At 45.9% G+C, this 27883-nt stretch overlaps 1 protein-coding gene across 1 annotated transcript; it reads right to left on the minus strand.

Annotated features, from left to right (window-relative positions):
• Nucleotides 1-65: 65 nt before the first annotated feature.
• TTLL3 (tubulin tyrosine ligase like 3) lies at nt 66-27883 on the minus strand (the record flags this gene model as incomplete). The annotated part of the gene is given in 14 exon segments (XM_082848871.1): nt 66-206; nt 375-377; nt 379-452; nt 1167-1311; nt 12995-13430; nt 14438-14681; nt 17798-17946; nt 21109-21304; nt 22537-22635; nt 23475-23589; nt 24617-24745; nt 25808-25905; nt 26041-26194; nt 27836-27883. Coding segments are annotated over 14 exon segments (2031 nt in total).

The following is a 27883-nucleotide window of genomic DNA, read 5'->3' on the forward strand; positions in this document are numbered from 1 at the left end:
GGGTGCCAGCTTGAGCTCAGGGTTAGGTGGGAGGGAAATCAAAACCTTGGCAGTAGGTAGAGTCATCAAGGCCTTGCCTGTGGTCGACAGGGCCTCAGAGCCCACCAGCCTGCTGTGCTGTAGTCTGAGGCCCCGCCCCTGGGGTCGGAGCACACGGGGAGAAGGCAGCTGGGCCGTGCTGTGGAGGGTGGGGAAGTGGTGATGGGCTGCGAGGGCCTGGGGAGCCCCAGGCTGACCAGCTGCCCCTCCAGGTGTGCATGGAGGGCGGGGAGGCAGGGGGAGCTGACGGCTGGGGTGTGTGAGGGCAGATGGGGCCCACCCGGTTCCTTCTCCAGAGGCTGTGGGAAGAACACAGGGTTTGGAGTCCAACAGACCTGGGGTCTGCATCCCAGCTCTGCCCCTTCTGAGCTGTGCAACCTCGGGCAACTTCCTTAAACTTCCTGATACCTCAGCTGGAAAATGGGGATAATAGCACCTACCTCGCTAGGTTGTGAGGACTAAAAGAGCTGGTCAGGTATCAACACGGTGTAAACTGTTAAGTGCTGTACAAATATTAGTTCCTTTCCACAAGGTGACTTTGCATGGAGGCAAAGACAGAATACTGCAGCAGGAAAAGCTTGGGGTCTGGAGAGAGCTCAACCTGGGACTGAGACCTGGCATCTTTGAAATGAGCACAACTGCCTGGCTGAGTGACTGCTTTGGAGGGGACAATACTCATTTGGCTGTGTGTTTTTTAAAAATACTTTGTAAATGGTGGCTTTTACTTACTACCGGTGGCTCTTGGGTGGGGACAGATCCAGGTGGTTAGGAGGGGCTTGGAGAGCAGGAAGAAATTGCCTTGAGACCCTGGGGTGTTTTGGGGGAATGGTCTTACCCAGGGCCCGGGGGTTCTTCAGACTCAATGGCAATCTGTTCAAGGGGTGGGGATGCCTGTCCCCACTAGCAAAGGTCATGGTGAAAATGCAGCCCATCATCGTGCTGCGGGGGGTCCCACTTCCGGAGACTGGGGCGGACCAGGGCTGTGGCACTTTTCGCCTTGCCTTTCTTCCCCTTTCCAGGGGCCGAGGTGGTGGCAGCGGAGTCTGGCTTCTCAGTGTGCCCCAGGCTCCTGGCCCCAGCAACTTTCCTAGAAGCTGACCTGTGGGTAAGGGTTCCCGAGTCCTTGCCTTCCCCAGAGCCTCGCTGGGTCAGCAGGTGAGGGAGGGCTGGGCGGGCTTCTATTTGCCGGTGACACATCGCCAGGGGCTTCTTGATGGTGGAGCCCTCTACTAGGAGCCGGATACCCACATACTGGGGCACCTCCACGGCAGGCTGTGGGGAAGAAGAGGAGACGAGGCCTGCTCAGACAGTGCTGCTGGAATCCTAGGCCTGGAAGGACTCGGAGCACAGGTAGACGGAATTAACTTCTGGGGCACCTGGTCAGGAGACATTTCTGGGCTGAGAAATGCAAAGCCCATCTCTGTCTCTTAAGGGGTCTGGGCCTGGAGGCCTGAATCAGCACCTAGAGGGTCACAGAGCCCCTGAGATGAGTGACCCAGAGGAACGGGGAAGTCTTAGCCATGCCCCCACCTGCACCCCTCCAACCCCTTGCTCTCCTAAACTGCCCAGCCGCCGCTGGAATGTGTGTTCTCCTCCACAGGCCGCTGCCGATGGACAGCTTCCTGAGATGAGCGAGATTCTCTGCTGAGAGCATGTGAGTTACGACACCCAGACAGATAAGAGGCCTGGAGCCTGCCTAAATCCTTGTCTGAACCCAAGACATGGGGAAGCAGAGCCTCAAAGAAGGCATTCTGTGGAGGGCGTGAAGTAGCAAATATGCAGATGGAGGCAGAGAAAACAGCCCAAGAAAGGAGCTCCTGTACCACTTTCAATTCCCATTAAGCCAAGCTGTACTTCATGCAGCTGGACACAGGAGAGCCCCCTGTGTCTTGCCAGGAATCTCCTTTTATTTTTTATTATTATTATTTTTTGGCCACACCACATGGCATGCGGGATCTTAGTTCCCTGACCAGGGAGCAAACCCATGCTCCTTGCCATGGAAGCACGGAGTCTTAACCGCTGGACTGCCAGGGAAGTTCCTAGGAACCCTCCTTTTAATCTGGAGCTAGTATGAGGTGTTTTCTGCGTCATCAAAAGATCCCGATTAGAATCTATCTAAACAGTCACTTGGAGCTTCTTAAAAATACAGATATCAAGGTCCTACTGTATAGCACAGGGAACTACATTCAATAACCTGGAATAAACCATAAAGGAAAAGAATATGAAAAAGAATGTATGTATATGTATAACTGAATCACTTTGCTGTAGAGCAGAAGTTAACACAACATTGTAAATAACTATACTTCAATAAAAAAGAAATACAGATATCAGAGCTCAAGGAAAGCCCAGTCGATGAGACAAAACTCAACCTTATGGAAAAATCTCAGCTAATAAACGTAGAAGGAATGATAGAATTGGCAATTTACCATTTTGCAACTCTAATACAATAGGTAAGAATCAAAATTAGATATCAAAACAAGTAGGTGAAAAGGATGACAGGAAAATGTGTCATCTGCACACTGCCAAAGAATCACCCTACAAAGAAACTGATCATTGCCAAGGGGAGGATGCAACTTTCAATGGAGAGATCTGGGAGCCAAGACCTTAAAGCCATGGTCAGACTTAGCATCCCTAATCATGAGATACTCCGACAATGTGTGATGCTGTATGAGGTACCCAGCATCACCTCTCAAGTATACTTGCCAAAAATGTGTAATCTGAACTTCATCAAGCTGTGTGACCTAACTTCTACTTTATAGGACATTCAGATAACAGATGAACAAGTTAAATACCACCAAGAGGAAACAATCAGATAAATCCAGAATGTGGGACAGTTCTGTAAAACAACCAGCCTGGTGCCTTCAAAAGATCCAAATATGGGAAGAAAAAGCAGTGGGGCTGTTCTAGATTATAAGAGATTAAAGAACATCAAAGAGAATAAAATACCTAGGAATAAATTTAACCAAGGAGGTGAAAGACCAGTACACTGAAAACTGTAAGACACTGAAGAAAGAAACTGAAGATGACACAAATAAATGGAAAGATATTCTGCACTCATGAATTGGAAGAATTAATATTATTAAAATGTGTATACCACCAAAGGAATCTATAGGTTCAATGCAATCCCTATCAAAATTCCAATGATATTTTTCACAAAAAGAGAAAAATCAATCCCCAAATATGTATGGAACCACATAAGACCCCAAATAGTCAAAGAAATCTTGAGAAAGAACAAAGCTGGAGGCATCACACTTCCTGACTTCAAACCATATTACAAAGCTATAGTAATCAAAATAGTATGATACTGGCATAAAAAGAGACATGCAGATCAATGGAACAGAATTAAAAGCCCAGAAATAAAACCACACTTATGTGGTCAATTAATTCATGACAAAGGAGACAAGAATATACAGTCTTTTTAATAAATAGTGTCAGGAAAACTGGACAGCCACATGCAAAAGAATAAAACTGGACCACTATCTTACACCATACAGAAAAATCAACTCAAATGGATTAAAGACTTGAACATAAGACATTAAACCATAAAACTCCTAGAAGAAAACAGCAGGAAGTTCCTTCACACCAGTCTTCGCAAAGTTTTTTGGATTTGACACCAAAAGCAAAGGCAACAAAAGCAAAAATAAACAAACTAAAAAGCTTCTGCACAGTGAAGGAAATCATCAACAAAATCAAAAGACAACCTACCAGATTGGTTCAAGATGGCAGAGTAGAAGGACGTGCGCTCACTCCCTCTTGCGAGAGCACCGGAATCATAACTAACTGCTGAACAATCATTGATAGGAGGACACTGGAACTCACCAAAAAAGATACCCCACATCCAAAGACAAAGGAGAAGCCATAATGAGATGGCAGGAGGGGCACAATCACAATAAAACCAAATCCCATAACTGCTGGGTGGGTGGCTCACAGACTGAAGAACACTTATACCACAAAAGTCCACTGACTGGAGTGAAGGTTCTGAGCCCCATGTCAGGCTTCCCAACCTGGGGGTCTGGCAACGGGAGGAGGAATTCCTAGAGAATCAGGCTTTGAAGGCTAGTGGGATTTGATTGCAGGACTTCGACAGGACTGGGGGAAACAGAGACTCCAATATGGATGGCACACACAAAGTAATATGCACATCGGGACCCAGGGGAAGGAGCAGTGACCCCACAGGAGACTGAACCAGAGCTACCTGCTAGTGTTGAAGGGTTTCCTGCAGAGGCGGGTGGGAGGGTGTGGCTCACCGTGAGGACAAGGACACTGGCAGCAAAAGTTCTGGGAAGTACTCCTTGGCGTGAGCCCTCCCAGAGTCTGCCATTAGCCCCACCAAAGAGCCAGGTAGGATCCAGTGCTGGGTGGCGTCAGGCCAAACAACAAACAGGGAGGGAACCCAACCCACCCATCAGCAGACAAGGAGATTAAAGTTTTACTGAGCTCCGCCCACCAGAGCAACAAACAGCTCTACCCACAGCTCTTCCCTCCCATCAGGAAACTTGTACAAGCCTCTTAGATAGCCTCATCCACCAGAGGGCAGACAACAGAAGCAAGAAGAATTACAATGCTGCAGCCTGTGGAACAAAAACCACATTCACAGAAAGACAGACAAGATGAAAAGGCAGAGGGCTATGTACCAGATGAAGGAACAAGATAAAACCCCAGAAAAACAACTAAATGAAGTGGAGGTAGGCAGCCTTCTAGAAAAAGACTGCAGAATAATGATAGTGAAGTTGATCCAGGACCTCAGAAAAAGAATGGAGGCAAAGATGGAGAAGATGCAAGAAATGTTTAACAAAGACCTAGAAGAATTAAAGAACAAAAAACCAGAGATGAACAGTACAATAACTGAAATGAAAAATCCACTAGAAGGAATCAATAGCAGAATAACTGAGGCAGAAGAACGGATAAGTGACCTGGAAGACAGAATGGTGGAATTCACTGCTGCTGAACAGAATAAAGAAAAAAGAATGAAAAGAAATGAAGACAGCCTAAGAGACCTCTGGGACAATATTAAACACAACAACATTCGCATGATAGGGGTCCCAGAAGGAGAAGAGAGAGAGAGAAAGGACTCGAGAAAATATCAGAAGAGATTATAGTTGAAAATTTCCCTAACATGGGAAAGGAAATAGCCACCCAAGTCCAGGAAGCACAGAGAGTCCCAGGCAGGATAAACCCAAGGAGAAACACGCTGAGACACATAGTAATCAAACTGACAAAAATCAAAGACAAAGAAAAGTCACTGAAAGCAACCAGGGGAAAATGACAAATAACATACAAGGGAACTCCCATAAGGTTAACAGCTGATTTCTCAGCAGAAACTCTACAAGCCAGAAGGGAGTGGCATGATATATTTAAAGTGATGACAGGGAAGAACCTACAACCAACATTACTCTACCCAGTGAGGATCTCATTCACATTCGATGGAGAAATCAAAAGCTTTACAGACAAGCAAAAGCTAAGAGAATTCCGCACCACCGAACCAGCTCTACAACAAATGCTAAAGGCACTTCTCTAAGTGGGAAACACAAGAGAAGAGAAGGACCTACAAAAACAAACCCATTACCATTAAGAAAATGTTCACAGGAACATACATATCTATAATTACCTTAAACGAGAATGGATTAAATGCTCCAACCAAAAGACACAGACTCGCTGAATGGATACAAAATCAAGACCCATATACATGCTGTCTACAAGAGACCCATTTCAGACCTAGGGATATACACAGACTGAAAATGAGGGGATGGAAAAAGATATTCCATGCAAATGGAAATCAAAAGAAAGCTGGAATAACAATACTCCTATCAGATAAAATAGAGTTTAAAATAAAGAATGTTACAAGAGACAAGGAAGAACACTACATATTCAAGGGATCAATCGATGAAGAAGATATAAAAATTCTAAATATATATGCACCCAACAAAGGAACACCTCCATACATAAGGCAAATGCTAACAGCTATAAAAGAGGAAATCAACAGTAACACAATAATAGTGGGGGACTTTAACACCTCACTTACACCAATGGACAGATCATCCAAACAGAAAATTAATAAGGAAACACAAGCTTTAAATGACACAATAGACCAGACAGATTTAATTGATATTTATAGGACATTCCATCCGAAAACAGCAGATTACACTTTCTTCTCAAGTGCACACAAAACATCCTCCAGGATAGACCACATCTTAGGTCACAAATCAAGCCTCGGTGAATTTAAGAAAATTGAAATCATATCAAGCATCTTTTCTGACCACAACGCTATGAGATTAGAAATCAATTACGGGAAAAAAACCATAAAAAATACAAACACATGGAGGCTAAACAATACGTTACTAAATAACCAAGAGTTCACTGAAGAAAACAAAGAGGAAATCAAACAATACCTAGAGACAAATGACAATGAAAACATGACGATCCAAAACCTATGGGATGCAGCAAATGCAGTTCTAAGAGGGAAGTTTATAGCAATACAAGCCTACCTCAAGAAACAAGAAAAATCTCAAACAATCTAACCTCACACTTAAAGGAACCAGAGAAAGAAGAACAAACAAAACCCAAAGTTAGTAGAAGGAAAGAAATCATAAAGATCAGAGCAGAAACAAAGAAAACAATAGCAAAGATCAATAAAACTAAAAGCTGGTTCTTTGAGAAGATAAAATTGATAAACCATTAGCCAGACTCTTCAAGAAAAAGAGGGAGAGGACTCAAATCAATAAAATTAGAAATCAAAAAGGAGACGTTATAAAAGACACGACAGAAATACAAAGCATCCTAAGAGACTACTACAAGCAACTCTATGCCAATAAAATGGACAACCTGGAAGAAATAGACAAATTCTTAGAAGGGTATAACCTTCCAACACTGAACCAGGAAGAAACAGAAAATAAGAACAGACCAATCACAGTAAGTACATTGAAACTGTGATTAAAAATCTTCCAAGGGCTTCCCTGGTGGCGCAGTGGTTGAGAGTCCGCCTGCTGATGCAGGGGACACGGGTTCGTGCCCCAGACTGGGGGGATCCCACGTGCCCCAGACCGGGGGGATCCCACGTGCCCATGGGCTGGGCCCATGAGCCATGGCCGCTGAGCCTGCGCATCCGGAGCCTGTGCTCCGCAATGGGAGAGGCCAGAACAGTGAGAGGCCCGCGTATCGCAAAAAAAATAAAAAATAAAAAATCTTCCAACAAACAGAAGTCCAGGAACAGATGGCTTCACAGTTGAATTGTATCAAACATTCAGAGAAGAGCTAACACCCATCCTGCTCAAACTCTTCCAAAAAATTGCAGAGGAAGGAACACTCCCAAACTCATTCTATGAGGCCACCATCACCCTGATACCAAAACTAGAGAAAAATATTACAAAAAAAGAAAATTACAGACCAATATCACTGATGAATATAGATGCAAAAATCCTCAACAAAATACTAGCAAACAGAATCCAACAACACATTAAGCGGATCATACACCATGATCAAGTGTGATTTATCCCAGGGATGCAAGGATTCTTCAATATACGCAGATCAATCAATGTGATACACCATATTAACAAATTGAAGAAGAAAAACCATATGGTCATCTCAATAGATGCAGAAAAAGCTTTTGACAAAATTCAACACTCATTTATAGTAAAAACTCTCCAGAAAGTGGGCAAAGAGGGAAGCTTCATCAACATAATAAAGGTCATATATGACAAACCCACAGCACACATCATTCTCAATGGTGAAAAACTGAAAACATTTCCTCTAAGATCAGCAACAAGACAAGGATGTCCACTCTCACCACTATTATTCAACATACTTTTGGAAGTCCTAGAAACAGCAATCAGAGAAGAAAAAGAAATAAAAGGAATACAAATTTGAAAAGAAGAAGTAAAACTGTCACTGTTTGCAGATAACATGATACTATACATAGAGAATCCTAAAGATGCCTCCAGAAAACTACTAGAGCTAATCAATGAATTTGGTAAGGTTGCAGGATACAAAATTAATGCACAGAAATCTCTTGCATTCCTATACACTAATGATGAAAAATCTGAAAGAGAAATTAAGGAAACACTCCCATTTACCACTGCAACAAAAAGAATAAAATACCTAGGAATAAACCTACCTAGGGAGACAAAAGACCTGTATGCAGAAAACTATAAGACAGTGATGAAAGAAATTCAAAACGATACAAACAGATGGAGAGATATACCATGTTCTTGGATTGGAAGAATCAATATTGTGAAAATGACTATACTACCCAAAGCAATCTACAGATTCAATGCAATCTCTATCAAATTACCAATGGCATTTTTTACAGAACTAGAACAAAAACTCTTAAAATTTGGGTTTTGGGGTCAAAAGACCCCAAATAGCCAAAGCAGTCTTGAGGGAAAAATACAGAGCTGGAGGAATCAGACTCCCTGACTTCAGACTGTACTACATAGCTACAGTAATCAAGACAATATGGTACTGGCACAAAAACAGAAATACAGATCAATGGAACAGGATAGAAAGCCCAGAGATAAACCCACGCACCTATGGTCAACTAATCTATGACAAAGGAGGCAAGGATATACAATGGAGAAAAGACAGTTCTCTTCAATAAGTGGTGCTGAGAAAACTGGACAGCTACATGTGAAAGAATGAAATTAGAACACTCCCTGACACCATACACAAAAATACACTCAAAATGGATTAGAGACCTAATGGATTAGAGACTGGACACTATAAAACTCTTAGAGGAAAACATAGGAAGAACACACTTTGACATAAATCACAGCAAGATCTTTTTTGATCCACCTCCTAGAGTAATGGAAATAAAAAGCACAATTAAACAAATGGGACCTAATGAAACTTGAAAGCTTTTACACAGCAAAGGAAACTACAAACAAGACGAAAAGACAACCCTCAGAACGGGAGAAAATATTTGCAAACAAATCAACGGACAAAGGATTAATCTCCAAAATATATAAACAACTCCTGCAGCTCAATATTCAAAAAACGAAAACCCCAATCCAAAAATGGGCATTAGACCTAAATAGACATTTCTCTAAGGAAGACATACAGATGGCCAAGAAGCACGTGAAAACGTGCTCAACATCACTAATTATTAGAGCAATTCAAATCAAAACTACAATGAGGTTATCACCTCACACCAGTTAGAATGGGCATCGTCAGAAAATCTACAAACAACAAACGCTGGAGAGGGTGTGGAGAAAAGGGAACCTTCCTGCACTGTTGGTGGGAATGTAAATTGATACAGTCCCTATGGAGAACAGTATGGAGGTTCCTTAAAAAACTAAAAATAGAATTACCATATGACCCAGCAATCCCACTACTGTGCATATACCCAGAGAAAACCATAATTCAAAAAGACACATGCACCCCAGTATTCATTGCAGCACTATTTACAACAGCCAGGTCACGGAAGCAACCTAAATGCCCATCGACAGATGAATGGTCTGTCGAAGATGTGGTGCACATATACAATGGAATAGTACTCAGCCATAAAAAGGAATGAAATTGGGTCATTTGTAGAGACGTGGATGGATCTAGAGACTGTCATACAGAGTGAGATAAATCAGAAAGAGAAAAACAAATATCGTATATTAACGCATACATGTAGAACCTAGAAAAATGGTACAGATGAACTGGTTTGCAGGGCAGAAATTGAGATGGAGATGTAGAGAACAAACGTATGGACACCAAGAGGGGGAAGCGGTGGCAGGGGGGTGGTGGTGGTGGGATGAACTGGGAGATTGGGATTGACATGTATACACTAATATGTATAAAATGGATAACTAATAAGAATCTGCTGTATAAAAAAATAAAATTAAAAAAAAAGACAACCTATCAAATGGGAGAAAATGTTTGTAAATCATTTGTAAGAGGTTTATATCCAAACACAATCTTTTTTTTTTTTTTTTTTGGGCTGCACTATGTGGCATGCGGGTTCTTAGTTCCCCGACCAGGCATCTAACCCACACCCCCTGCAATGGAAGCACGGAGTCTTGTCCACTGGACCACAAGGGAGGTCCCCAAAATATATGAAGACAATCTGATTAGAAAATGGGCAGAGGATCTGAATAGACATATTTTAGAAGACATACAGATGGCCAACAGGTACATGAATATGTGCTCAACATCACTAATCATCAGGGAAATGCAAATCAAAGCCACAGTGAGATATCATCTTACACCTGTTAGAATGGCTATCATCCGAAAGACAAAAAATTACAAGTGTTGGCGAGGATGTAAGGAAAAGGGAACCCTTGTGCATGGTTGGTGGGAATGTAAATCGCTACAGGCACTATGGAAAACAGTATGGAGATTTCTTGAAAAGTTAAACATATAACTACCATATGATCCAGCAATTCCACTTCTGGGTGTTTACCTGAAGGAAATGAAAACACTAACTCGAAAAGATATCTGCAAGCCCATGTTCATGGCAGCATTATTTACAATAACCAACACATGGAAGCAACGTAAGCATCCACTCATGGATGAGTAGACAACGAAAATGTGGTATATATAAATATACAATGGAATATTACTCAGCCATTAAAAAGAAGAAAATCTCAGGAGTTCCCTGGTGGTCCAGTGGTTTAAGGCTCTGTGCTACCACTGCAAGGGAGCATGGGTTCTATCCCTGGTCAGGGAACTAAGATCCCACATGCAGCATGGCGTGGACCCAAAAAATAAATAAATAAAAAGAAGAAAATCTTGCCATTTGTGGCAATGTGGATAGACCTTGAGGGCATTATGCTAAGTGAAATAAGTCAGACAGAGAAAGACAAACACCATATAATTTCAATTATATGTGGAATCTAAAGTCAAAAACAAACTGAATTCACTGATACAGAGAAAGATAGTTGGTGGGTGGGCAAAATGGGTGAAGGGGATAAAAAGTTACAAACTTTCAGTTACAAAATAAATAAGTCATGTAAGGTATAGAATGGTGACTATAGTTAATAATGCTGTATTGCATACTTGAAAGTTGCTGAGAAAGTAAATGCAAGGAAAAAAAAATTGTAACTGTGGTGATAGATGTTAACTAGACTTACTGGTGATCATTTCACAATATATACAAATATTATGTTGTACATCTGAAACTAACCACGTTGTACGTCAATGATATCTAAAAACAAAACAAAACAAAAAAAACTTCAGAGAAATCTAAGCCATGCCTAATAGGTCCTTTAAAGCAGCTGCAGGTCTTTTCAGCATCCCAAGTGTATACCTGTAGGTCTTATGATTAAGTCTTTAACACATTTTGAGTTAAAAGACAGGGTTGCAGGCCCTCTCTGTTAACAGTAGGGCTTCTATAATTTTGAGGGCTGTTGTCCTACATCAGCCTCATAGAAGAGAGAAGAGTTTATCTCTAAGATCTGTGGACATGGCCTTTGTGTAATAAAATGGGTTATAAATTGATATACAAGAAACCCACAAGGCTTTTAAAAATATCAACTTGGACTGAAAGGGACAGATGCAATATGAAATGGAAGAGGCTTCTGTACCCCCAAAATTCTTTGAGCAGGTAACAGACTAAGAACTACCGAGCATGATCACAGAAGAGGGAGGATGACTCAAGGCTGAACTGACTTCCCAATGGATGGAAGCAAGAGACACAGGGAACTCCTAGAAAGTAATAATGGATCCTAAGAGCAAAAGGAGAATTAAGTGCCACGGTGGGTTTCACAATTGCTATGGACTAATGATTCCTATGTACTTCCCACCCTGCCTCTCCTTTCTGAGTGGGAGTACCTATTTAAAAAAAAAAAAAAAAAAGCAAAGAAAGGAAATGAAAGAGACAAAACAACCAATGCAAAGCGTGAATCTTGATTACATGTTGGTTTACAAAACCAAAACAAAAAGACTTGGCTATAAGAGATTTTGGGCATAACTAGGATATTTGAAAAGTACAGATGCATAGTCCCTAAACCAGTCATTTCGGGTCAACCTCTGGGGGTGGGGCTTCCTGACAACAGTACCTTTGGAAAACTTTCCGGGAGATTCTGGCCTGTGATCAGCATTTGGGAACCACTAAGTTAAAACTTTCCCTTCCCCTTTGCTTCATCTTATTTTCCTGTCCTTATGTTTCCTCATTTACATTTTTTGAAGCCAAAATGTCAATATATTAATTTAAGATACAATCAGTAACTGACAAAGACCAGGACACTTGGGTTATACGATCAGCACATTCTCTCCCTGTGGCCAAACTTTGATGGAAGCCTAATCCTAATCAGAAGGTTTAGGATACTTAATTTAATAACCACAGGAAATTACTTGCAGCGTTCAGAAACACTTGAAGTCAGTTTTCTGACTATTAAAAATCTTATTCCAATAAGTGGATTCAAACCTCTTTTTGGAACGAGGTAAAATAAATAATAACAACAACAATAATAACATAACAATAATAATAGCAGCCTCCTCAAATTGGCTCTTACTATATGTGAGGCACTTTACAGTGATGGCATTTATCATAAAACTCCTAACAACCTTACTAGGTACTAACAATAGCTAAAACCTCTGTAGCATTTACTATGTGCCAGGCACCTCTAAAATGCTTTACCTGTATCAGCTCATTTAATTTTCACAATCTTATGACGTAGGTACCATTTTCATTCCCGCTCTACAAATAAGGAAACTGAGACCCCTAGAGGTTAGGAATTTGAGCCAGGATTTGAACCCAGGAAGGTTTCAGAGTCTACGCTTTTAACACTATGCTACTGGCCTCTCTAGAAATATTATCCACATGTTAACTCATTTCATCTCCCAAACCCCAGGAGAAAGATGGTTATAGCATGTCCATCTTACAGATGGGGAAATGGAGGCTCAAGGGGGTGAAGTGGCTGTACCCAGTCACTGTGGCAGGACCAGGACTTGAGCTGGGTTTATGTGACCGCAAAGCCCTGAGCTCCACTATGGGAAGGCCTCCCTGGGTGCTGCCTGGGCCTGGCCACCTCACCTGTTTGTAGATGAGCTCGAAGGCCCCCGTGTCACAGCTGCGGTCCAGCCGCTGGTCGATGACCACGCGCAGGGTGTCGGCCTGTACGCCGGCACAGAGCCGGGCGGTGACAGCCGTGGAGGGTGCCATGGTGGGGCTGGCGTTGATCTCGATCAGCCAGGGCTGGAAGTCCTCACCGAACACAAAGTCAGCGCCATAGAGCTCGAAGCTGGCCTTCCGACACTGCACGGTGTCCTGGGAGGTCTGCAGGGCGTGGATCACCGCAGCCTTCATGCCAGGCACGATGATGGTGGACCAGGCGTTCGGGGCCCCCATCTCCTGCAGGTGGGCCTGGAACTTCTGGCTTGACCACATGTTATCTGAGGGCAGCAGTGGGTGTCGGTGGCACGAATTCTCCAGGTGCTTCTGGATGGAGTTGTTGCACAGGTGCACGGAGCTGGGACAGAGAGCAGAAAGCTGAGGGCTGGCTCCCTGTGCCCCTCCCACCCAAACGTGGGGAGGGCAGGCAAACCCCGGAACCAGCCCGGCACACTCTGGACCATTCAGCTTGAGGTGACAAAGGCCTCATCACATTCTTCTAGGGCCACTACCAGTCTTCACTCAGGACCTCTCTGAGGGCACTAACTACAGGGGCCACAGTGTTAAGTGCTTTGTGACAGTGTCAGTTAACCCTCCCAGTGCCTGGAAGATAAGAAGGTGGTTAAGAGTACGGGCCCCATGGTCACCAAGACACGTGTTCAAGTTCTATCTTCATCGCTGACTGGTAAGACCTTACATAAGTCATTTAACCCATAGGCTCCTTTCAACATCTGTAAAATGGGGGTAAGTAACAGTACCACTTCACCGGGTTTTCACAGAGGACTGAGATAACATACATGAAGTGCTTAGCAATCGTCACATACAGAGCACTCAGTAGCCGACAGCTATGAGCTCCATATTACTGCCTCCATTCTTCAGATGTGGCAACGGAAGCTTAAATACGATAGGTTTTCACCTGACCCAAGACACAGAGCTTGGAAGCTTCAGAGACGGAATTTGAACCGAGGGCTCAACAGGCTTCCTCTCCCCCGAAATGAACGCTGCAACCTGCCTCTCTCCTCTTGCAATTCTCCTGATCCCCCTTTACCCTGCTCTACATCCTTTCTTCCATAACACATATCACTTTTAACCCATTAGATGATTTTACTGATTATGTTCATGGCTTGTCTGTTTCTCCCTGTTGGAATATGAACTCTTGAGGGCTGGGCTCGTTTTGTTCACTGCTGTGTCCCACGTGCCTAGAACACTGAACGGCACAGGGTACACACAGGTGTTGGATGGATAGAGGCCTGCCTGCCTGCAGAGTGTGTTTGGAGCCCCGCATTGCCTTGGAATCGCTGCTTCCTGCCAGCTCCCCAGCTAGACTGGGAGCTCATGGGAGTGAGGGTTCTGGGGGAGGCTCACTTGTCCAGGTTCTTCAAGGAGAAGGGCTGTGTAGAGAAGCGGATGTAGCTGTCGCGGTAGAACCACACAGTAAGCGGGTTCCAGTCGGTCACCAGGAACCACTGTCTCAGATCAAACTTGGTACCAAAGATGAGCAGGGGCTGCTCAATATACTTCTGCACCACCCACTTGCCGTCCTTCATCATCATAGGATTGCCATCCACCAGCTTCAGCATCTCCTCCAGGTGGTCCATGCACATGATGCCTTCGGGGGAAACAGGGTGGTCAGGGATCAGGCCAGGCTTGGGCTGGGAGATGGACAGCTCATCATAAGCTCTCATCCCCAAAGGACTGATAGGCCCAAATGGGTGAGCCTGCCCCCTTCTCCCTGTCCCCTTTGGGAAAGCTGAGAATCTGCTAAGGATTTAAAGTTTAAAAAAAAATTAACCAGTTTTATTTGATGAAAAGGAATATATGCACGGATAACAATTCAAACAGTATTGGGCTTTTTTAAAAACCATGTGCATAAATGACTTTGATTAGTTTTTCACAATAACTAATGGAATATAAAACAACAGAAGTGAAAAGTAGGCAGTACAAAAGGGTATACAATGAAAAAAAATACATCTCCTTCCCCAGAGGCAGCCAAGAGCTGCTTCCAGGTCCTATGGATAGGCTCCCAGGTTATGGAAGAGTTGTGTGTGCCTCAGTTTCATAGGATTCTATGCACTTAAACATGCTAAGGAATTGGAACACTGCTTGGCACTTGGTGAGCATTCAGTAAATGTTAACTCGTATCATTATTACTAGTTACCTGTGGAAAACATCTCTAGCTATAGATTTGCTGGCTCAAAGGGTATGTGCATTTTTTCACTTTATAGAACAAAGATGTTCTACCAATCTGCACTCCCAGTAAGAGTGTATGAGATTGTGTGTTTGCCCACATTCTATCAACACTGTTGATGATTTATTTTTGCCATTCTCTTAGGTAGAATGATATTTTAATTTTATGTTTTATAACGAGTGAAGTTAAGTATCTTATGCTAAAAAGGCGTTATTTTAATGCTGATATATACAGCTGACCCTTGAACAACACGGGGATTAGGAGCGCCAACCCTCCGAGCAGTCAAAAATTATCAAATAACTTTACAGTAGGCCCCCTGTATCCGTGGTTCCGCACCCACGGATTCAACCAACAACAGATCATGTAGTACTGAAGTATGTACACAGCGAAAGAAATCCGCATATATGTGGACCCATGCAGTTCAAACCCATGTTGTTCAAGGGTCTACAGTAAGAATCACAAGGCAAACAAACACACAAATCAATCTCATTTCTTCATTGTTTGGCCCCTCAAACAGTCTGATTGCCCGCCAATGGCACAGAATAACTTGTGCCGGGTTCCCAAGCCAGATCCTTTCTCAAATGGCCAGAATGATCACTAAGATTCCCAATAACATGACGCCTTGTATAGCCAAAGATTGAGGCTGTTCATGACCTCTGACCCAGCAATTTCACTTTTAGGAATTTATCCTAAGGAAATAAATGGAAAGGCTACTAAGATATCTGCACAGGATATTCATCACAGTGTTGCTTGCAATAGCAATTCATCAATCAATAATCAAATAAACAGGAAAAAAAATGGTGGCCATCTAAATATCCATCAGAAAAGGACTAGGTAAGACCACGAGAGTACATCTAAACAAGATTAGACTATGCAGCTGTAAAACAGAATGAGGTAAGAAAGCACCTACTGTACTTATATATAAAATTCAAAAACAGGCAACACTAATCTCTGGTGTTATAAGTCAGCATAGGGGTTCCCATTGCAGGGAGGTAGAGACCTGGAGATGGCATGGGAGGGGGCCCTCTAGGGTGCTGTATTTCATGATGTGGGTGCTGTTTCCACGAGTGTGTTCACTATGTGACAATTCACTGAGTTGTATATTCACAATGTATACCCTTTTCAGTGAAGTATATTGTATACATATTTCAATTAAGTTTTTCTAAAAATGGAGAGAAAATGTTGAAATACTTTGGGATTCACTGTATTATTCTCTCTGCTTTTGTGTATGTTTGAAAAGTGTCTATAATAATAAGCTAAAAACAGGCGGGGAAGAAAAGCAGATCTAGATGTACTAAAATGGAGTGATCTCCAAGATCTACTGTTAAGAAAAAAGAAAGGTGCAAAAAATAAATGAGTAATACTCACTGATATGGAAAGATATAATAAATGAAAAAAGGAAGCTACCAAATAGTATGCTCTTATTTAAAATAAAATAAAACATGCACACTCTCTCCAGATGCATAGAAGAAAGTATAGAAAGAAACACATCACAAGGTGAATTGTAGTTATCTCAGGGAAATCAAGGGTGCCTTTGCTTCCTTCCACTTTTCTGTACTGTCTGATCTTTTTTAAAAAAATAACAAATACGTATTTTCATACTTGGAAAAAACTAACAAAACTATTTCCAAGGTAGAAAAAGAAAAGACTATGATGCTGGTTTTGAAAAGACGTCCCAACAGGAGTGTCCCATAGTGTGTGGAGCTGCGACAGCTTCACTTGGACATGAACAAATTCACCCAAGGGCAGGCAGTACGTGGAGCGATCTGCTGCCAGAAGTCTGTTTTTTACATCTTGGAAGTCCTTAACCATCTTTTAAAGGCTGGGCTAATGCACCACCCCAGCTTGCTGGCTGCCCTGTTCAAATTCCATTCATGCTAAGCAGTCAGAATAATAATAGCTGTTATTACATAGCAGGTACTCTGTAAAAGTGCAGGATCTAAGCACTTTCCATATATGATTCTCATGTAATCCTCTCAGGTAGGCATTATTGGCTTCATTTCAACAATGATGAAAATGAGGCACGGAAGAGGTTAACTAACCTGCCCGAGGTCTTATGGATATTAGGAGGCAGAGCTGGGGTTTGAATCCAGGAAGTCTCGCTCCCAGCATCCATACCCTTGACCCCTGTACTATACCCTCACAAGGATGCACTGGTCAAATATGAGAGCCCTTAGATGACAAGCAACTGCATGTGAGTATCACCAGACCTGCCTAAAGCATTAACCTAAACCCTCAGGGCAGGAGAGGAGGTGCTGGCATCATCATCACAGCAGCCAACATTGATGGGGTGGCTACTGTGCCAGGCACCATGCTGAGTGGTAGATGTACTACTTTGTTTAATCCTCAACAGATAAGGGAACTGAGGTTCAGAGAAGTGATATAACTTGTTCAAGGTCACACAGCATGTAAGTAGCAGAGCTGGGATTCGAACCTAGGTAGTTTGGCTCCAACAGAACCTGTACTATTTAACTTCCCTGGCCTCTAGCTGGGGAGGGTGTAGGGTGCTGGTACAGGAAGCAGGGGCTGACCCCCACCTCGTCCACGGGACTTGGCTCCCGGCTTCACGATCCAGATGTTGCGATCTCCTTCCATGTCCATCTGGGGCACCACGGCCCGCAGCTGCTGCAGGATGTCCTCACAGCGCTGGACCTGAGTGTCGAGGTACCTGAGTTCTGCCCCCTCGCTGTGGGGAGATGATGGGACTTGGGCAGGGCTGGGCCTGGGGGCATCCTGGTGAACAAGGCAAGGGGAGACAAAAGCTCCCTGGCCATGGTCCAACCAGCTTTGGTCACGCCCTTCCCCTAGAGATCCAGATAGGTCTCTCCCAAACCTCCAGCCCCATGCTCAGGCTGTCCCCCAAATCCACCCTGCCCAGGGCACCGTCCCAGACTGCTGGAATGGGAGAGGATGGGGACATTCTACCTACTGCACCCCCCTCACTCCAACACTCCACCTTCTGCCACCTCCCTTTCTATTACATTAAAACTGCCTTTGATAGAATTTAATCATACCAGCATCAAATGATGAGGCACCACTATGTGCCAGGCACTGTGCCAAGGGCTTTATCTATATTATCACTAATCCATCTCCAGGGAGATGTTACCGGTCCCATTTTAGAGAAGTATAAACTGAAGGTTGGAGAGTTGAGGGATTTGCCCAAGGCCACACACTGAGTTAAGTGGCAGGATGCAAACTCCACTCTTCCTGATTCTTCCATCCACAGGTGCTTTGGGGGGGGTTCATTCCCCTCCTAATCAGAACCTAACACTGGTTGATAGGTGGCCCCTTTCTAGTCTAATTCTTTTTTTTTTTTTTTTTTTTTTTGCGGTACGTGGGCCTCTCACTGCTGTGCCCTGTCCCGCTGCAGAGCACAAGTTCTGGACGCGCAGGCCCAGCGGCCATGGCTCACGGGCCTAGCCGCTCCGCGGCATGTGGGATCTTCCCCGACCGGGGCACGAACCCGTGTCCCCTGCATCGGCAGGCGGACTCTCAACCACTGTGCCACCAGGGAAGCCCCTTAGTCTAATTCTTTTCTAGCACATCTGTATGACACATCTCCTTGATTTATTTCTCTTCCCATCACCTACCACCTGACACCCAGACCCATTTGGTTATTGCCTGTCTCCGCTCACTGGAACGTAAGCTTTATGAGGGCAGGAATATTTTTTGTAGTTGTTATTCTCTGCTGTAGTCCCAACCCCAAGCAGTACCCAGCACTTATTAGGTGCTCCCTGAAAGTTTGTTAACTGAATGACTGGTTGGATAAGTAAGTCCTCTGGCGGGAGCTGGCCTCAGCAACTGGGCTGTACTGATAAGGGTTCATGGACAAAGAGGGACCTGTTCCCTACAGGACGCAGAATGTCCTCAGCTAAACCAAGTCACAAAATACCCCAGATGGTAGCCTCATCCAAACTCTCCCATTTGTTTTCTTCTGAATGAATACGAAGGAAGCCTCCACTAGATGGTAACGTCTCTTTAACATCTTAGCCTCTTGAATGTCTCCAGCCACGGAGAACTTGTCTCTCTGTTGCTAAGGCAGGAGCAGCAGCAGCAGCTGGGCAGTGCCAGGAACGGGGACAGTCAGATGGAGGGGGCTTGGCAAGGCCTCTTACTCACACGTAAGTCCTGGCTCTTCTATTTCCACAAGGTTTGCTGGAAACTTTTCTGTGGCCATGGCATAAAGAATCTGCTGAGCAAATCCGTGATTTGGCCCAAGAAAGTGTCACGTGGTGGTGGCAGGGGCACGTGCAACTTGAAAAAGTGTATTCAACATGACAATATGATTTTATATTTAGCAAAAAAATAAACAGTGTTTCTGTGGAAAGTGAACCTTGATAAAAGCCTGGTTGGTGGGGGGAGCGGGGAAAAAAAAAAAGCCTGGCTGGTGCGTCATGGATTTGTTTTTTAAAAAGTTGAGAAGCAGCGATAATACTGAATAAATTAATAGAAGCTAATGATCTGTACTGAACAATTCAAGGCAATGTTATATGATGTAATATTTTATGTAATCCTGACTTTTGAGAGGTTCCTCCAGCCCCCAACTTGCCCCACATCCGGAAATGCAGAGGACTGACATTCTTTCCACCTACTGTTCTAACTCAGTTCTGATCATTCTTAATTTAAGAAGGGTGGCTTCATGTTTTCTGACAGGTGAGGGGAAAGTACGGGGTCACCTAGTTTTTGTTTCCCAATGTTTAAAAAAAGATACAAATGAATTATTCATCAGTGATGTGGGTTTGCTTGGTAAGTCATTCTTCCAAAGTTCATTTATTAGTTCTTCAGTCTCCATCAATCATTAAATCTGTCTGTTCCTTTCTATTCTAACACCATGCCAGCTGAGGGCCCTGGCACTCCCCCCGCCAAGCTTACTGCTGTGTGCCCCTGAGGGCAGGGACTTCGTTTCATTTCTGGAGCCTGGCACAACTCCTGGCACACAGGAGGGGCTTGGTAAATGCTGAGTGTGCTCCTGCCTTCAGGGTCCTCCTCCGTCCAGGCTCTCCCACACACCCTGCTGAACAGAGTCTCTCTACAACAGCTCCAGGTCCATCTCAATACTCCTTTGCTCTGCTCAAGAACCTTTTCCCGGAGTGTGTTCTGCAAACGCAACCGCTCAGGATGCTTGGGGCGGGGGGCTGGGGTCACCTAAGTACAGGATATACTGCACACGCTGTCTCTCTTGGAGGTTTACACCACCCATAGGTTCTGAAAAGTCCTGCGTCAAGGAAACCTATTTTAACTAACTTTGTTTAACCCAATGTTTTCCAAATGTGATGGACCACAAAAGCCCCTTTTTCATAAACTCTATTTACAGCCTGTAGTACTAGCCTCCTGTGTAGTACACTTTGGGAAACGTTGGCCTGCAGGATAAAATCTAAATGACTTAATAGAGTCTTACTTTGTGAGTGAAAACTAAGAGTCAGTGCTGAGAACATCATACAGATTATCCTGTCTAATCCTACCTTTCAGGCAGACATTATTTTTAAACCAATTTTACATTTGAGAAAAGCAAAGCTCATAAGGATTAGTGATGTTCCCAAGGTCACAGAGCTTGGAAGCGGCAAAGGCAGACTCAGGTCTATCTGACAGCACAGCCATGATCTTGGTCACTATGCTATGTCAAGGTCTGGGAAGAGTAGTTTGGACCCTATTATGAAGGCAGTGGGAGCTCTTGGGGGTTCTGAAGAAGGAGAATAGTGGGGTGAACAAAACGGGGAGGTTTGGAGAGAGATGGGGGCAGCACTCGACAGAGAGGGTCTGTCCCTGAGCATCAGCTCAGAACACGGAAGCTGCCCGAGAGCAAGGAGCACCTGCCATGCCCCATGGCCAGGGCTGCAGAGGTACTCACTGGACCACTTGATAGTAGCGCTGGAGGAAGTGGGACCAGCCCTCAGGGCTCAGGTAGAGCGGGGCCTCCATGTCCTTGTCAATGTCCACGTGGGCCACGTTGTTAAGGTGCTCCTCGCAAGCACACAGAGCCTCATCCACAAACTCTGGGGACACCGTCACCGGCTTTTTCTCTTGTTTCTTGGGCTGCTTGTCTCCTGTAGAGACAGGGAGGGGGCTGTCACTATCCCATATGCCATGGCCCCCACTGCCCCAAGGCCTGTCACTTACCTGAGACTTCACCCTAAATACACCTGAGGCCCAGCACACACCTGCATCCCCTACTGCCCTGGGACCTATCACTCACCTGGGGCTTTTGTTCTAAATTCACCTGCGGCCCCAGTGCTCACCCTTGGCCCTCAGTGTCCCAGGACCTATCACTCGTTTGAGGCTCCACCCTAAATGTCCCCGAAGCATCTCAGCACCTATAACCCCAGCACACACCTGCAGCCTCTCCGTGCTTGGGAGTTCTGACACGCCTGGGGCCTTTGTGCCCCTGATCCCGACACATGACCGTCTTCTTTGCACCTGACACACCCAAGAGACAGCAATTGGGCAGTCGGCCTCTGGAAGAGCCAGGGATTTTCCTCCTCCCAGTAGAGCTGCCCCTCACTTCTTCGAATCCCTGGCTGATTAGACCCTGGGTTACAGGGTGGAGGCTGTGAGGTAGGAGCTAAGTCCAGAGAGGGAAAAGGCAAGCAATGGGTTGAGCCAGCAGGCAGCGAGGGACTCTCTGTGTCCCCCTTCACAAGGCACAAGGAGTCCTCAGACCAAGTGAAACTACATGGTTGCACAGCTTCCTCTCCTCACAGACCTGAGCTCCCCACAGGGCAGGGATGGACCACATCCTCTTAGTCTGTCCTCTCTAGAGTGCTTGGCCACATGCCAGGCCCATAGGAGGGCTGAATGAGGCAGTGGGTCAATTAACAAATGTATAGGAAGACACTTGGGTAGGTGGTTGGGACAGAAAAATGATGAGTGGATGGGCCGGAGGACACATAGGTGGTGGATGGCTGGATGGAAAAGAGGTAAATGGATGGGGAGACAAGGACAGATAGGTAGATAGGTAGGAAGGTGGAGTGGCTAGATGGATAGGGAGAGAGGAGCTGAGAGAAGTAGGTGAATGAACAGAACGACAGTGGGGGGGAAGATGAATGGATGGATGAATGGGTAGGTGCATGAGTCGGGTGGGTGAGAAGGTAGGCAGATGGATGGACAAAGGGTGGACAGATGGGTGGATAAATGTACGGATGGGCTGGTAGGAAGGGGTGGTGGATGGGCAGATGGATGAGAAAAATACAAAGACAGATGCGTGGATGAACAGGTGGATGGGTGTGTGGCTGGGTGGGAGGATAAGCGACTGGGGGGTGGAGGTAACCACAGTGCTTACCTGGGGCCTCTGCCTCTTCTGCTTGGATAGAGTATGACTTCCATTCTGACTTTACCACCAGCTTGAGAACGTTGCGGGCAGCTGTCAGCCAGAAGTCCTCTGCTCCGGGGGCAGGGGATACCCTGCTCAGCCTCTAGGCTCCAGGACTATTCTGGTTCCGGAACCTGAGCATGACCTGCCCCATTTTGGATCCGGAACCTGACTACTGTTTCTGATTCTAGAACCCGGACTAGAACCTGGCTTCTGTTTCAACTGTAGAACCAGACCCAGAACCTCACCTGACTTGGCTCATACTCTACCTTCAGAATCATGCCTGGATCTGCTGTCTGCTTTCTCTCTTCTGTTCCTGATCCACTTTTTTTTTTTTCTTTTGGTGATTTTTTTTAAATTTTATTTTTTAATTGATGTATAGTTGATTTACAATGTCCTGATCCACTTTTGATACTTATCTAGCCTGAGAACCAGACCTTGGCCCAGAATCTATATCAGATTTGGAGACTAATTTAAACCTAGCATCTATTCTGGATCCAAATTCTGACCTGACTTTAGGGCATGTGCTGGAGTCGGAGCCTACTCTGCCTGAGAATCCCGAAGTCTAGAGCCTTTTCTAGGTTTGGAACCCAGTCTAGCCAGTGGAATCTGACACAAGGTTGGAACTTATTCTGGATTCCAAACTCAACCAAGAGACCAACTTTTAGAACCTGCTCTAGAAAGTAAACTAAGCTACATCAGCTCTTCTGGAGGTCTGGGTTGACCAAGGCAGGAGGCTCATTAAGGGAGGTACATTAGGGAAAGATAAGGATTGGGGAGGGAGAAGGATATCTGCTGGGGTAGATGAGGGCATGAGGAGAGGGGCCCTTTGCTCTCCAACACCAGCCAGGGCTTTAGCGCTCATCCCTCGGCTTGAGGGTCCAGGCATGGGGCTGGCATCTCCTTACCTATGAAGGCCTTTTTGTCATCCTCAGCCCCCAGGCGGTAGCAGCGCGGGAAGAAGGAGTCGGCATCGGCCTCGTCAAACCACGGCAAATTCCGGAGATTGAGACACAGACCCACCTATGGAGTTAGCCGCTGAGGGGGCAGGGTGGCACTGGCCCAGAGGGCCTCCAAGGGCCCCCACACTTGGCACACACCCAGACAGCTCAAGGGGACCCTGCTTGGACGTGCTCAGGGCCTCTGCCCCACTTGCTAGGCTTGACCCACTCACGTCCACCTCCCCGTGTTGCCCATGTGGTTCCTCCGCCGAGTATGCCCCACATCCTTCCCATCCACTCTTTCACACCCTTAAATACCTGCCTTCTCTAGGAATCCTCCCAGTCCACACTAATAATATACTAGCAGGTCTCAGTTATAAAGCCTATCATTCTTGCCATAACCCTAGATGATAGGTCTTACTGGTATTCTCATTTAAAGATGAGGAACCTGGGCTTCCCTGGTGGCGCAGTGCTTAAGAATCCGCCTGCCAATGCAGGGGACACGGGTTCAATCTCTGGTCCGGGAAGATCCCACATGCCGTGGAGCAACTAAGCCCGCGAGCCACAACTACTGAAGCCAGCGCCCCTAGAGCCTGTGCTCCGCAATGAGAGAAGCCACCGCAATGAGAAGCCCGCGCACCACAACAAAGAGTAGGCCCCACTCGCCCCAACTAGAGGAAGCCTCCGCACAGCAACGAAGACCCAAAGCAGCCAAAAATAAATAAATTAAAAAAAAAAAAAAGATGAGGGACCTGAGGCTCAGAGAGGTAAAGTCACTTGTTAATAAACCCAGCTAAGATATAATGGATCCATCAGCCAGATATGCTCTGCTTGGAGAGAAGGGTCCTCCTGTTCACTATCACCGGACTTGGTGTTTGTTCTGTCTCCAGATCCCATTTGGATCCTGGAATCTATGTTAGGCATCATGTCTACATGTGGCAGACATGCTGCAGGGGTTAGATTTGAACCCAGGCGTGTCCGAATCCCACTGAGTCATATACCTCCCCATCTCCTGAAAACTCTTACTGACGAGGAGAACAGGGAGTGAGGTTGCCGGCCCAAGGGTGGGGGGGTTAGAAGCTGCCATGCCCGCGCCCTGGAGAACCCACCTTTGTGGTAAAGGAGCCCGCCTGGGCATAGTGGTTTATCATTTGATCCTTGGAGAGGAAGCGACAGTCCAGCATGTTCCGCCGAGTGGTCCAGATGAAGTAGGGGATCTCGTTCCGAACCATGCGCGACTGTGGGGAGGGGAGGAGACAGGGGAGGCTAATGTGGGCAGCACAAGGCCTGAGGAGGCTTCTCCCCGCCCTGCTGAGCAAGGTGGGAGAATGGAAGGAAAGGTTGCTATCAAGGGGGCCTCTAGCCCACACGCCATCTTTGTGTACATTAAGAAAAGACATCTCTTCCTCCGGGGCACACACTGCGTGAGCAGAGAGCAGGTGAGCTCGCAGCTCCTTTGGCCAGGTGCCCCCAGGCAGTGACTAAGCCCCACACCTGAACACCACACCTTGTTCTGGCTCTTGGCCATGAGTGACTTGCTCAGTGGCATGACTGTGCCTCCAAGCTGATGGGCACACTGCATGTGACAAAGGCTCTCTCGTGGGCTCCACCTCTCTCCGTCCTTCCTGCAACTCTGGGAGGTAGGACTATTGATAACCTGTAACACCATGTGCCAGGCCCTGTTCTAAGCTTGCCATGTCAACTCGTTTAATCCTCACTACGACGCTATGAGGTAGGTGCTACCATTATCCCCATTTCACAGATGAGGGAACTGAGGCACAGGGACTTGTCCAAGGGCTCATAAGGTTGGGCCATATGGAAGTGGCAGTCCTCAACCTCCCCTGACAGACGAAAACGGCAGTTTGGTCTAGTTCAGCTCAGTAAGTGGTGGTGCCAAGATTGAAAGCCAAGTGTCCCCATCTCAGCACACACACCCTCCACAACATCATACCAGCCTCTTTCAAAACGTTTTAAGCCCTTCCTGCTAGCCTTCCCTTGCTGGGGACGGGGGAAGATGAACTATGGGGTTTTTATTTGGAAGGGGGAAATTACCAGGCGTGCAGGTTGTGCCGGCTTCTGATAACAACCTAGCAACAAACAGTTCTGAACCCAGGCCAGCCTTGTCTGTGTCCCTCACCACTCCGCTGGCCTACCTAGGCTTTAGAGAACCAATCCGTTTTTATCACAGATAGGGAAACTGAGGCCCAGAGAAGGAAAGGACTTGTCTGGGGTCACCCAGCTGGACTCTAGTGCTCTCCCTCAAACGAAGCAGACCCCTGTCCAGCCCCCTGGGCCCTCACCATCAGAGCATGCGTCCCATGCAGGTCATCAAATTCCAGTAAATCATCGAAGTCGAACAGCTGTGGTAGCCGGAATGCTTCATCCTCATCTTCGTCCTCTGTGGATGCAGAGACCAGGCCTGGTAAGGCCCCTGTCCCCACCCCACAGGCCCATATCACAGCCTCAACCCTGGGACAGCGGGAACCAAAGGGATGGGACTCAGGAAGTTTGGGGAAAGGGAGGGATTGCTCACCATCCTCAGTGGTGTCACTGTCACCCAGATCCTTGTGTGGTGGTGGCAGCGTGGTACCCAAGTGATGGACCATCTTCTTCTCCACCCAGCCCCTCCGGCGCAAAAGCCACCGGATCACAGGGTAGCAGCCTTGGATCATGAAAATCTTCTTCTGCTGCAAGGTGACAGAAGAATGCTTGTTCAGTAAGTATAGCCTAAGTGCCTGTCACAGGGGATATAACGGTGAACCAGACAGCTATGGCCTCTGCCTTCAGGAAATTTTTATATTCCAGTAGAAGAGACAGGCTATAAATAAATAGAAAAATAATCTGCATAATAATCATCACAAGAGTAACTATATTTATTTGCTAATATTTACTGAGCACCTTCTATGTGTTAATCACTTATATACATTACTAACAATGATATGTATTTTTAATAGATACTATTATCACCACTTAACTGGTTATGAAACAGAGACATAGAGAGATTGAGTAGCTTGGCCACACAGTGGTTAAGTGAAAGAGCAGGAATTTACATCCAGGCTGGCGAGCTCGAGAAACTGGATCTTAATGGGGACCCAGAGAAACAGTCAGGGGAGGCTGAGAAGGAGCCAGGAATGTGCAGAGCCGGGCAAATGGCAGTTCAGGCAGAGGGAAAAGCATGTGCAAAGGTCTTGAGGCTGGAGAGGTTGGGAGGAACTGGAAGGAAGCCAGGGTGAATGGAGTGTGGAAAATGAGGGGGAGACCTCCTGAGAGGTAGAAGTAGACTGTGGAAGGTCCTGCAGGCCTTGAATTTTATATTAAGAACTTGAATTTTATATTAAGAGTAGCATGAAGCAATAAAGTGAAGGGAGGGAGTGACATAGTTGGAGGCCGTAAGTGTGGCTTGCTGGCTTGCTGTCGTACAGAAAACAGATGGAGGGGACAAGGATGGAAGCAGGGAGACGAGGCAGAAGGCTGTTGTTGTTTCTGCAGGTTCTTACAGTGGAGATGGATGGGAACAAGGCAATAGAGGTGAGATTCGTTTTGGAAATAGAGACTAGTTTTGCTGATGGGATTAGATGTGTGGGTGAGGGAACAGAAAGATCAGATGTCTGGCTTGAACAACTGGGAGATGGAGGAGATCAGAGAGTAGGGAGGAGAACAGGTTTGGGCAGGAAAATCAAGAGTATGGTTTGGGACATGGGTCTGAAATGCTTTGATGTTCCCTGGGCGATGTCAAGTGGGGGGCTGGATCTCTGGAGCGTGCAGTTAGAGGACAAGCTGGGCTGGAAAGGGCATGGAGGGGGCACAGCACACTGACTGGACTCACGGCCAAGGAGACAGGTGTGGAGAGGGACCCAGGGAACCAGGAGTGTCCCAAGAAGTCTTCAAAGGCAACTGAAAAGTAGCTGCCAGGGAGGGAGAAAGGAGAACTAGGAGTGTGCAGGCAGCCAAAAGGGAAGGTACGTGTGGGGGGTCGGTGCCTAAGGTGTCAAACTAAGGTCAGGACAGAAGAGGGACTGACTGCTGGATCTGGCTCCTCGGAGGTCACCAGTGACCTTGACTAGAGTGGTTCCCGATGGGAGTGGGGAAGGGCAGGGAACCAGAGTGGTGGGAGCTGAGGAGTGAATCCCAGGTGAAGTAGACAATTCTGCCAAGAAGTCTGGCTGTGAAGGGGGTATTGAAAAATGGGGAAGTATTTGAAGATGGGTGTGGATCAAGGGACCAAGGATTTTTTTCTTGTATGTTTTCTAAGGATGGGAGAAAATAGTGCAGGGAGGCAGGATGAGCCACTCTCCAGGCCCTTTCTAGACCCCCAAGCTCCCTCCGACCTTGATAGCTCTCTCCACGTGGATCTTGGCGTTTCTGAGCCGGCCCAT

This window comes from Leucopleurus acutus (assembly GCF_964270905.1).
Source record: "Leucopleurus acutus genome assembly, chromosome: 10".
Lineage (NCBI taxonomy): Eukaryota > Metazoa > Chordata > Mammalia > Artiodactyla > Delphinidae > Leucopleurus > Leucopleurus acutus.